Here is a 12,734-nt window from a genome sequence, read left to right on the forward strand (position 1 = left end):
TGGTGTTGAGATTGTTATAACGTTTTTCTCTGGCCTGACCTTTGATGAAACCTTTATTTCATTTATGACGTCTCCCTCAAGTATTAAAGGAATTGGTCTCCCATCCTTTTGAGGCCTTGGAAACAGTTGATGTTAAATTTGTAACTTTTAAGGTGGCATTTCTGGTGGCCATAACTTCTGGTAGGTGAATTGGAGAGTTGGGGGCTCTTATAGCAAGGGAGCATTGTCAGTCTTTTCTGAATGATGGAGTGGTTCTTCATCTGGATTCTTCCTTTTTTCCCGAAGTGAATTTACCAGTTTCATAAATCCAAGGAGGCTATTCTCCCAGCGTTAAATGACGAAGATTGTTCTGATTCAGATGTTCATTGGTGCCACTTAGTTGGTAAGAGGGAGCTTTTAGTTTATCTGGAAAAGACCAAGCCTTTTCGCAACACAGATTCTTTATTTGTGTTTTTTGGGGTTTCGACTAAAGTGGATAATGCTTCCTCTTTGTCCGTAGATGGATAAAACAATTAATTTCTTTGACCTATTCTTTGTCTGGGACTCCTCCTCTGGTTGAGATTCAGAGTAGATCCACCAGAGTGGTTGCTTCTATCTGGGCAGAATTAAAGGGAATTCCCATTTCAGATATTTGTTAGGCAGCATCAGGGGCAGCTCTGAATATTTTTGTGATGCATTAATACTTGAAGAACGTTTTGTGTGATGATGATAATCTTGGGTGTGATGTTTTGCAATCTGTTGTGTCTTAAGCCTGCCTGTTATGTGTTCTGAATACATCACTATAGGATGCTGCATTCTTATAGTCGGCTCTCTGTGTTTTTTATTCTTCTTTGGCTACAACATGAATGCCGGAGAGTAGAGCTTGGGTATTTCTTATTAGCAATGAGGGGGAAGAGGACAATGGTGGTAATGTCTTATTATTTACCAGTAATCTTCATACTCCTGGTCCTGTTGTCCTCGTCCAATGAATCACACCCCTCCCCATCCCTCCCGGATTGCCGGCCTTTATATGCAAGGCTTAGTAGTTCAGATGGAATGCTGGGTAGGTATTGTCTATGTACGATCCAGCAGGAGCGGGAGGGGCAATATCTATGGGGCATTCCTCTGTTCTTTTGTCTGCATGTCGAGATGGTGGCATTACATTAGTGATGAATGGGGTGAGGACACCAGGAGTAATGAAGATTACCAGTAAGTGATGAGACAATGCTAGTGTGATCCAGTGGCCATCATGGGCAGTGCTCCACTACAAATAGGAGCCCTACAGTTTGTGTTTTGTTGTTCAGATAAAGTTCAGGCGCAGCTCTACTCAAAAATTCTGTCTAGGAAAAGAACCTCTGAATTGAGAAACTTGTGAGCAAGCGGTTCGAAGGTAGACTGGTGCTTTTAAAAAAATTCGAGCCTTCTCTGTGACATGTAATTTTGTGGTCTCTAGAGATATCTAAGTCAGCTAATTGGACACACTTGATTTGTGTGCTAGGCTTTTCAGTTTGGGAAATTATTGTACTCCGGTTGTAAAGGACATTTGTTCGGTCTTACTTGACTACATTGGAACTGGAAGCATGGTGTCTTTGCATCCTGCAGAGAAGCATGTATGGTGATAATTTTAATTAATAAATTAGTCTGCAAATCAAAGCACACCCCAGGTGTACAGCTGTTGGTCTCAGGGAAGAACATGGTCATTGTGGTACTGATTATTTGTGCATGATTGTTTCTGCTTGGTTTCTTGAGAAAACTAGTGTGTGTTATTTGCTGAGCATTATCCTTAATCAAATATTACATCCTTAGGTGAGACATTAATTCCTGTGCATCATCGCGTGGAACGTAAGACCAGCTGGTAACTACTTTATGTTTGAAGTTGACTCCCAAGACTGGAGGTACTGATTGGATCTTCTGTTGCATTAGGACCTATTCTCTGGCATCCCTTCCCTAGTCCCATTGCCAAAGCCTTGTGGAGGTTTGCTGCCTAAGCTCTTACCCCTCGATACAAAAGGGGATGATGGACGGAGCGTTTGAGCAAATCAAACACTCACCCCCAGTCAACTGATCTGGGTTTAATCCATCACCATTCTTTAGCCCACTCAGCCACCCCAGTTCAGATATTACTATATGCAAATCAGTCTGACCCTGTGCCTCATGGGAACAGTCCAGCCCGAACTGCCAAGCCATGTCTTCCCTGGACCGGAAACAAGCATCCTGGGACCGGTTTCGGATTCATAATCCTCATCAGCCAGGCTATCTTGAATTCAGTGGCCAAGTGAGCAAGGGACTCACGTCTGAGCATACCCTGCCACACTTAGGGCGAACAAAGCGATACAAAAGGGGATGATGGACGGAGCGTCTGAGCAAATCAAACACTCACCCCCAGTCAACTGATCTGGGTTTAATCCATCACCATTCTTTAGCCCACTCAGCCACCCCAGTTCAGACATGGCTATATGCAAATCAGCCTGACCCTGTGCCTCATGGGAACAGTCCAGCCCGAACTGCCAAGCCATGTCTTCCCTGGACCGGAAACAAGCATCCTGGGACCGGTTTCAGATTCATAATCCCCATCAGCCAGGCTATCTTGAATCCAGTGGCCAAGTGAGCAAGAGACTCACGTCTGAGCATACCCTGCCACACTTAGGGCGAACAAAGCGATACAAAAGGGGATGATGGACGGAGCGTTTGAGCAAATCAAACACTCACCCCCAGTCAACTGATCTGGGTTCAATCCATCACCATTCTTTAGCCCACTCAGCCACCCCAGTTCAGACATGGCTATATGCAAATCAGTCTGACCCTGTGCCTCATGGGAACAGTCCAGCCCGAACTGCCAAGCCATGTCTTCCCTGGACCGGAAACAAGCATCCTGGGACCGGTTTCGGATTCATAATCCTCATCAGCCAGGCTATCTTGAATCCAGTGGCCAAGTGAGCAAGGGACTCACGTCTGAGCATACCCTGCCACACTTAGGGCGAACAAAGCGATACAAAAGGAGATGATGGACGGAGCGTTTGAGCAAATCAAACACTCACCCCCAGCCAACTGATCTGGGTTTAATCCATCACCATTCTTTAGCCCACTCAGCCACCCCAGTTCAGACATGGCTATAAGCAAATCAGTGTGACCCTGTGCCTCATGGGAACAGTCCAGCCCGAACTGCCAAGCCATGTCTTCCCTGGACCGAAAACAAGCATCCTGGGACCGGTTTCGGATTCATAATCCTCATCAGCCAGGCTATCTTGAATCCAGTGGCCAAGTGAGCAAGGGACTCACGTCTGAGCATACCCTGCCACACTTAGGGCGAACAAAGCGATACAAAAGGGGATGATGGACGGAGCCTTTTAGCAAATCAAACACTCACCCCCAGTAAACTGATCTGAGTTTAATCCATCACCATTCTTTAGCCCACTGAGCCACCCCAGTTCAGACATGGCTATATGCAAATCAGTCTGACCCTGTGCCTCATGGGAACAGTCCAGCCCGAACTGCCAAGCCATGTCTTCCCTGGACCGGAAACAAGCCTCCTGGGACCGGTTTCGGATTCATAATCCTCATCAGCCAGGCTATCTTGAATCCAGTGGCCAAGTGAGCAAGGGACTCACGTCTGAGCATACCCTGCCACACTTAGGGCGAACAAAGCGATACAAAAGGGGATGATGGACGGAGCCTTTGAGCAAATCAAACACTCACCCCCAGTAAACTGATCTGAGTTTAATCCATCACCATTCTTTAGCCCACTCAGCCACCCCAGTTCAGACATGGCTATATGCAAATCAGTCTGACCCTGTGCCTCATGGGAACAGTCCAGCCCGAACTGCCAAGCCATGTCTTCCCTGGACCGGAAACAAGCCTCCTGGGACCGGTTTCGGATTCATAATCCTCATCAGCCAGGCTATCTTGAATCCAGTGGCCAAGTGAGCAAGGGACTCACGTCTGAGCATACCGGTGATGGATTAAACCCAGATCTTTTGACTGGGTGTGAGTGTTTGATTGATTCAGATGCTCCGTCCATCACCACCCCCTTTTGTACCGTAAGCTCTTACCCCTGGCTGCTGCACCAGGGTAGGAGCAGCAACGGATATTAGAGATGTTACCACCTTAAGTATCCTAGGTTACAATTTGACATGCTCTACTGAAAATATTAATGTACAGTTCATTGGATTTGGTTGAATTGCCAGTGCTGGCTCCAAGTCCAGTCAGGGATGCCTATGGGCTACAGGCCTTAGCTAAGTGCGCAGAGTGAGCTTCCCTGACACTTTCGATGCCTCTCGTTTCAAGACGTGGTCTCATCAAATTCTGTTTTAGCCAGCTATAGAGTTCACTGAAATGGAGTACAGCATGTACGGCTCAAGTACACAAAAACTCTTCCTAGGAGAGTCTTGCTCCTCTCCCTGTCTAAGCTGCCACTGTAAACTGACCCAACTCAAACTTTTTGTGTAGTTGTCTAGAAGAAGGGGCATAATTTCAGCCAAGTACTCTTTGGTGTAATGTCATGAATGCGCTCTAAATAGCACATGGCAAGGTGACTTGCAAGTGCACTATCTAATTAAACAAAATGAAAAGGAAAGCAAAAAAACAAGCCAAAATAAAAATGTATAAGGACTCACAAAGGGAAATTTAGAAAAGTACTACAGAACTAGGAAAGGGTAAAAAAGGAATACATAAAAAATAATTATAAGAGAACAAGATTTCAGAACAAACCGTGAGTGATCAGCCTCATCCTGGTCACACTACCGATATTCAGCAATGTAAGACATTGAGCTGTGGGTTGAACGGGATGTGAGCCCTGGTCAAGTAGTAATCACAATCCATGTCATGGTGAGGTAGAAGCCAACCCAAAATTAACCTGTACTCAGCACTCTGGTAGCTTGGCACAGAGCAGTCAGGCTTAATTTAGAGGCAATGTGTAAAGTATTTGTGTAACACTTCAAACAGTAACAAAATGAAAAAATAACACAAAACGATCCCACACTAAATTAGAAAAATAGAGCTTTATTTAATGAATAGAACAAGACCAAAACAATAAACATCCAATCAGTAGTACCGTATATATATGCAATTTTAAGGATTTAAGTAAATATAGCACCAAAATGCACAATGACCAACTGTGGATATTTCCCACTCCTGAGATCGCATTATTAGGATATGTGGTAAACTTCCCCAAAAAACTTCGGAGATTTGCCGCTCTTAGTTTAGTGTTGGCCAAAAGGGAAATCGCACTGCACTGGGGCCTCAAAACTGTTCCCACATTACAAGGTTTGCTGAGCAGCCTAGCATTCTGCAATACCAACAGGGAAATATATTCCACCACGTTGCCTCGATCCTCCCGTCCCAAAGACATATGGGGGCCATTCAGGGCTTACACAGAGGCTGACCGCCAAACCACTGACTCCCAACCTGAAAAGGGCATTGTTCCGGTTTGGGTGGGGTAGTCCACTTGTGCACTGCAATCCCCTATTTACTAATGCCTTCATACCAACTTCCAAGGTGGGTTTTCTGGATTGTATGCACATGTTTGGGCTTGTTCTCTTGGCAGTAGGGCTGGGTTGCGGGCTGACAGAGGCAGCCTCTGAATGGTGCAACTAGGACACCAGGACTGTATTTTCAAACATATACCATTGCTTCTTTTTCCTTTTATTTCTTGAAATTATGGCTTTGATATGATCTGCATCCTTGTATTATCCAGTTAATGCAACAATGACAGTGAGCACTAATGTTTGTGTCGCAGTAATATGCTAAAATGGTAAATAAAGTTTTAAAAAACCACGCAAAAAACCTGTGGAAGTCACATGTACGGTCTGATCATGATGGAGTGCAGGCCGGGTACAGGGGCCAGTTATGTCAGCTTTGCAAAGTATCTTAAATCCTGCTTTGTAGAGTGTTGTGAGGATCCATGTTGAAGATGCATCACGCAGCTGAAGCGATGAGGCTGCAGTGGTAGGGCTTGCATCGTTGTTGAGGATCTTGTCGACGAGGGCTTGCGGTGTGAAGTCCGGTGTCTAGGATGCGCCATGCAGTCAAGGCGATGCATCGTTTCTGAGGAGCTGCGAGCCTGCAACATGAGTTCTGGCCTCGTCGTTGACGAGAAATGTGCCATGGATGTGTTGCGCGGCCACGGTTCCGATGGACTGCGATGTGATGTGGGTCTTTGCAATGGGTCTAATCCACACAGCAGTGGTTATGCATACGTTCTGCTCGGGGTTGTGCTGCACAGCAGAGGAGATTCCGCTGGCTCCACAGAGGCTGGCAGTGCACCAAGGGTCAAGGACTGGGGTGGTAACACTTGGCAGGGAAAACTCAAAGATGGCTGAGTCAAGGTGCCGGTTCAAGGTTCTTGGAAGCCTGTTGTGTCCCTGATGCTTTAAATCAGGATCCCAGCCAACTTTCCCACTGGGGCTCTGGGTTCAAGAGATGCAAGTCTAGTCCTTGTCACCCAGGCAAAAGTGCAGCAGGTGAGCACAGCAGCAGTCTCCTGAACAGCCGCCCACCAAAGTGTTTGTCCTTTCAGCAGCACAGCAGTCCATCTTCCTGGCAGAGTAGCCACAGTTCCAGAAGTGTACTGAAGAGTTGGTGTCTGATGTCCAGAGCACAAGCACTTTAGCACTAGTTAGCAGTGGTAAGGTTTGCAGAGTCCTAAGGACAGCAAAAACGAAGTCAGCAAAAGAGGAGATCGGAAGGGAAAAGGTTAGGTGAAAACTACGCCAAGGATGCCAGGTTTAACCAGCAACATATTCAGGGGGCTGCTTTCTCAGTGTGTTGACTTGTAAAGTGGGAAGGAATTTTGTGTGCAAAAATGGTGCTGTAAATGTTCACTTCTACATTCGCTATCCATCTATTCTCCAATGACATCTCAGAATAAGAAAGGCTGCCAATTCCACTTATCTCTTCTAAAATTTGCAGGGAGAAAGAGCCATGCACCATGCCCCTCAATATGTGACCCTGTGACACAGTAGCAAGTCAGATGGAATCCTCTATAGCACAAGACGGCAATGATATATGTATGTATGTTTGTATGTATAGATGGATGGATGGCCATATGGATGGTACATATGTATTGCAGTGTTTAAACTATGATCATTCACGGCTAAGGTCAGTCTTCAGGGTAGAGGCTAAAACTTCACTTGTTGGGTAGCCAATTACTGCCAACCTAACATCTGTCTCTTACTGTGTGGGCAAATGGATGAAGTGATTTTGGAAAAGAAGAATTGTCTGAAAGAGGATTCAGTGTGATCTACCATATTGCACTGTTAGGGCAGATGTTCCTTCTCTTGAAGCTTTGGTTTTCAAATTGTCCTTCTTCACAAGGCCTGCTTGCTAATCACATTCAAAGGTTATTGGCTGAGTTATTGTCTGTGGCTCACCCCAATAGACAGACTTTTGTTCCATAATGGAGACTTCATCCACTATTACAATTTTTCATCAGTTTTGTCCACCATCTTACAATGCCCACATGCAGTCAGAGCTTGGCCAATACCTGCATCTCAAGACAAACAAAACTTATTTTACTGAGATGTTAAGTTGTGCAGTAGACTACTGACAGTTCATATCATAATATAAAGAGCAAAAATATTGAGTCACATAGGGAAGTGTAGATTTACTATTCGTATCCTCTCATCTATGAAAGCAGTTTTGAGTTACACCACGGTTTCAAAAGGTACACCAGCTGATACATCTGAGAAACTATTGGCCTGTCTTGGTTAGGACTCAGATCAATTGGCTGTAGGATCTTTGATATGGAACATATTAACATGTTTGGACAAGCATTCTCTCCATGGCATCCCTAAGAAATTAACGTAAAAATCAATTGTGAGTTTAACCACGCATCTTTCAGATAATTTGAAACATAGCTCTGCGTAATGTTTGTTAGTCAATTTGATTATCAATTTGTGCAGAAGGGTTAAATAAAATTAGAAAGGAAGGAATCAATTATACAGTGAAAAATGTAATGACAAATCAGGTACTTAGCAAGTTTGAATACAAAAAAACGTTGCACACCAATAGGTAAGAAGTTTATTTTGTGCATATTTGGAGATCCCAACATGCGATCAATAGACTCTTGATGGAAATATTACAACTATGGGCTTGAATTAGAATTTGGCAGATGGGTACTCTGTCACAAACATGACGGATAGCCTGTTCAAATATTACAAGTGCGTATGGATATAGCACATTTTGAAAAAGGTGTGCTGGCTTACCCTCACATTTGAGAGGGAGCACTCATCCACCAAATTCTAAATCAGCCCTATATTTCGTAAGAGAAGATTCAATTGATGAACTCAATAAACAAAGTAAAATATACATAAAATATCATATAAATGACAGACACGTAAGAAAACTGAAGGATAACCGTTTTCCTCTTTTGTATACAAATATTGATAAACATATTAATCATAAATTAACTGGTTGTAAAAATTACATAAAGTTGTTCAAATAACAAATGTTTTCTTTTTGTGTTACCTTCTTAAAAAAATTAATCTTTCGTACCTAACAGTTGAAGTAAAATATTTGTAAGATGTCAATTAAACTATCATTGCCCAAAGACACAGTGTAAAGGTTTAAACCATAGCTCATTTCATTTTAATGTTTATAAACTGGGCACTATTCATTATAATTACTACTTACATGACTGTCCTTAGTCAGTTTTAAAGATCCATCCAGAATTTTAAGCAATCTGCTGTACATATAGTGCACAGCTGCCATGGAAGTGAAATAGAGTTCATCTATAATATGTAGTGTAGTCAATGTGGCAGCTCATTACAAAGGAATGAATCAATGAAACTGAATTGCTGACCGTCATTTTGTAATGGTAATGAAGACATATTTAAGTTAGATTAATTTCCACTTCCTTATAATGGTGTTGTAGTGAAAGAACATTTCTATTGCAAATAGGTCCATTTTATCAGTTGATTTGAATTGACGTAAAAAGACCATGTGGTAGTGTTTAATGTACTGTATGGCAATCGAAGAAGAAACCCACGTGTTACAAGGATTTTTATGCCAAAGGCAGAGCGGCGTAACCTCTGCAGTTGCTTATATCAAACTGTTGTGACAAGGACACAGATATTGCTCAATAAAATCAAATGTTCAAAAGTAATTATCCTCACTATTTTCCTCCACTTTAAATATTTATGAAATACAAATATTTGTGCATACGATTGTGGTACCAATCCATACTTTAGTTCATAGCAGTTGTTTTATTCTTGCCTTTTATTCTTTGAAACACTCCAAGGTGCATTCTTCATCTTGCCCTTATGATATATTTTGCTTAGCTTCTTATACATCTTAGTGCAACCTTTGAAGATCTTCTGTGGAGTAACTAAACCATGTTGATTTTTTTAAATACCAGATCTCCCTTTATAACTTACTGATTTAGGCATTTGACTTCAATGCACTTCAATTTGGTGAACTATAATAGTGGACAGAGTTTTGCAGTTTCAACGATCATAGCGAACCCAACTTCGAGTAAAACAATATCTGCCACTGTACTTTAGACATATCACTTTACTTGTTTTAAAAGGCTTAGTTGTGCTTCATTAGGAGATTCCTTGGGCACTATCATAACTCCTTAATGTCAGCTGGATATGCTCTTTTCCAAGATTAATTTAACTCAGGATGTGCTAGTTTTATAAAATATTTCAGAAGCCATCTGTTCAATTGAAAGAGAAATATTTGCTTGCTAGTGGTATGAGACACTTAGTCCATTTTCTGAGAAACTGTCAAGTAAGTGATCAGAATATTTTAACTGGTGTATATTCCCTTGGTGAATTTAACCAATTTGAATACTGGAGGCGGTGAATTTTCTCTTTTAAAGCATTATTAGTTCGGAATTATGATCATGAATGAATATATGCCATTTTTCTTAAACAAAAATTCTTAAATCTGTCAAACAAACATCTGTAGTAATATTGAAGTATTATTGATCACTATTAGACTCATTACTCAGCTCTGTGGGAATTTCCTTCACAAAGAAGCAAGTGATTATTCTATCAATGTAAGGTGTATCAGGGGACAATACAGAAAACTTATATTTATTAGGAAAAAAGAGAAACAGACGAAGAATCACATGCAGTTTAAGGAACATATATTGAAAACAAAGTTGTGCCTGATGAAGCAGGCAGTGGGTGAGAATGTGGGAGAGCATACTTAGGGCAACATTTAGAGTTTAGAAGAAACAAATATTCCTCCAGTTTCTGAATAAAACCTGTTGAATATCCTCCACCATATGGATATTGTGGAGAAAATTAAGCGAGTGGATGTTAATCCGTATTTATATTTTCCCCTAGGAACTAGAGGATTTTCACTTCCAAAGGACACTGTTAGTAACCACTTCACAGGTAGAAAATTGTAAGTGAAGAATTAGTATGTGTGGGAGGGGCAGGATTAAGAACACTAGAGACCAGTGGTCAATTTGTAAAAATATAAGTGCCGGGGACCTCGTCAGGAGGCAGCTTCGACCAGCCCATTTCTCCTGCTGGTGCTGCCTAACACAGAAACAACTACTAACAATGAATCCCTTCAAGTGAGAAGAGGATGTGGTGTAATGGTCAGAGATGCCGACTGCAGAGCTGGGGAACCGGGTTCGATTCTCGGCATCGGCTCAAAATCCTGTGATTCTGGGTGAATCAATTAATTTCCCTGTGCCTACCAAAATGAATGTGTCCCTAACTGGTGCCCAAGCACTGGTGTTGATGATTAAGTGCCGGTGCTGAGCACCGGACACCACTGGCTCAAATTAAGCACTGCTAGAGCCTGACCTCAAGCTACTGACACAGTTATGAGGTAGAGCAGACCCTATGCACCTTTAGCTTCTTCAAAGGGATTGCTAACATAAGTTTGAAGTGGTGATTTGCAGAGAACATTATGTGGGATTTTGTATATAGCTTGTAACAATCCAAACAGATCATTACAGAACACGGAGGAAGATAGTTGTCATTGAAAGTATGTGGAAGGAGTAAGCAAGAGGTTCTTAAGGAGAAGCAGGCAGCAATTCATATATTCTAGAGCTCTGGGCACACTCACATAACTGGGCAGTTTGCGGTAGAAGTGTAACTGTCAGTGGAGTCCAGCAATGCCAAATTCGTTGTGAAATTTTGGAGAACATTTGAAAGAAATTATGTTCAAAATTACATGTCTGGAAAATGAGTTTGTCTACTGCTACAGAAAGCCAACAAAGACATTTTGGGGAGGAAATATGTGAGAGGCAAACCACCCCAAGAGTATCCAGGAAAGAAGATAGGCAAAGCAATCTCATATTTGGTCAACATAGCCATTTAAATCCCAATGTCTCATTCCCTGAACTCACCCATTTCCAGTCTGCTCCATTGAAGTCATCTGATGGACTGAGCTGAAATTCAAAGGAGAAGGAAGGATTAGAGACACTCACCTCAACTCTCAATTTCCTGGTTGGTCGCATAAATCGTTTCCCAAACCCATTCCTGGCTGTGAGACATATGGATTTAAGATCGATTAAACACTCCCTTATAAACATCCATAATCCTCCCCCAAATTATGGCACTAGACATTGTTTTGTTACCAGAAAAGGCTGCACAAACTTTCCTCTCAGCACCCTGCTCCATCACTGATTACTGTATTCAAGAGCCAATGTTCTTTTAGCCTTTTTTCTAATGGACAGTGCTATGTTTTTCTCAAGTCAATTTCACAGTGTGGAGGCATAAAGTCTCCAGCAAATGATAATTTAGGCCATGTTATCTATTCCTTTTCCGTAAGGAACGTCGGGAAGGTGCTGTGAATGGTCTGTAAAAAGTGAAAAGTCTTCAATTTTACATATATTCCACCATTCCAAAAACCCCAATGCTCTATATTCCCCTTCTCTGACTAGAACTGAAGACACTATTAAATGAAGACAAAACAGAATATAAAAACAGATGTACAAAGCTATTTTGCTAGCACAAACTCTGTGATTTGCAAAATCACCGAGTTTGCGACCAGAAAGTGCCTTTTTCTATATATTTACCCCATTTTGTGAGTGGGAAAAACCCTTCTGATTTGCAAAAATGTTTTTACAATCCATTCTGAATCACAATTGGGAGGGGTGTGAAAGGGGCACTCCTATCCAATTGGGAGTCGGAATAGTATGCATCAATGGTTTGAGATCACAGTAGTGGTGCAAACCATTTAGCAGATATTGACACCTCAAAAGAGGTAGTGACTGAATCATGCCAGGGAAAGATGGGGAGCGTGTGGGGAGAACAGACAGTGCCTGCTCCTCCCTGTGTATTTAAAAATGAAAACTTAAAAAATGATATATTTGTTCCTTTAGGGAACTACATTGAAAAACAAATTCCTGTTTGGGAATGCAAACACAGTGGTTGTGGTCTGCTCTCCTCTGCAGGCCACCATCTCTGTGTCTGTATTCAAAGAGTGTAATAATTAGAGCTCTGCCGAATTAATATTCAGGAGGTAGATTATTCTGCGACCTCGTGCAACTGGAGTTATTGTGATGCAACCTAGTAGTCCACGGGCCACATTATAAATTCAAAAACAAGTCACAAATATTTGCACCCACTTTTTGTGACTCTTAGTACATCTGGCCCATAATGTTTTAGATCTTCTCCGTTCCGTGAAAATATGTTTCCAATCTTGCAAATATTATACATTTATTTTACAAGGGAACTGTTGACTGAATTGCTCCTACTAGATTATCTGGCAAAACCGGCTGTATACTCTTCAAGTTTGAAATCGGTCATTACATAGTACCTTTAGAAGGAAGCACAAAATTAAATCATAAC

The 12,734-nt window shown here is 42.0% G+C and overlaps 1 protein-coding gene across 1 annotated transcript in view; it reads right to left on the reverse strand.

Annotated features, from left to right (window-relative positions):
• TUB (TUB bipartite transcription factor) overlaps nucleotides 1-11,326 on the reverse strand; it is a 593,386-nt gene extending 582,060 nt beyond the window's left edge. The window contains exon 1 of the mRNA XM_078681009.1: nucleotides 11,288-11,326. Coding sequence (XP_078537135.1) covers nucleotides 11,288-11,316 — 29 coding nt within the window. The 5' untranslated portion in view covers nucleotides 11,317-11,326. The remainder of the gene's footprint in view (nucleotides 1-11,287) is intronic.
• Between the last annotated feature and the right edge of the window lie 1,408 nt (nucleotides 11,327-12,734).

Source organism: Lissotriton helveticus, chromosome 3_1, assembly GCF_964261635.1.
Source record: "Lissotriton helveticus chromosome 3_1, aLisHel1.1, whole genome shotgun sequence".
NCBI classification, from domain to species: Eukaryota; Metazoa; Chordata; class Amphibia; order Caudata; family Salamandridae; genus Lissotriton; species Lissotriton helveticus.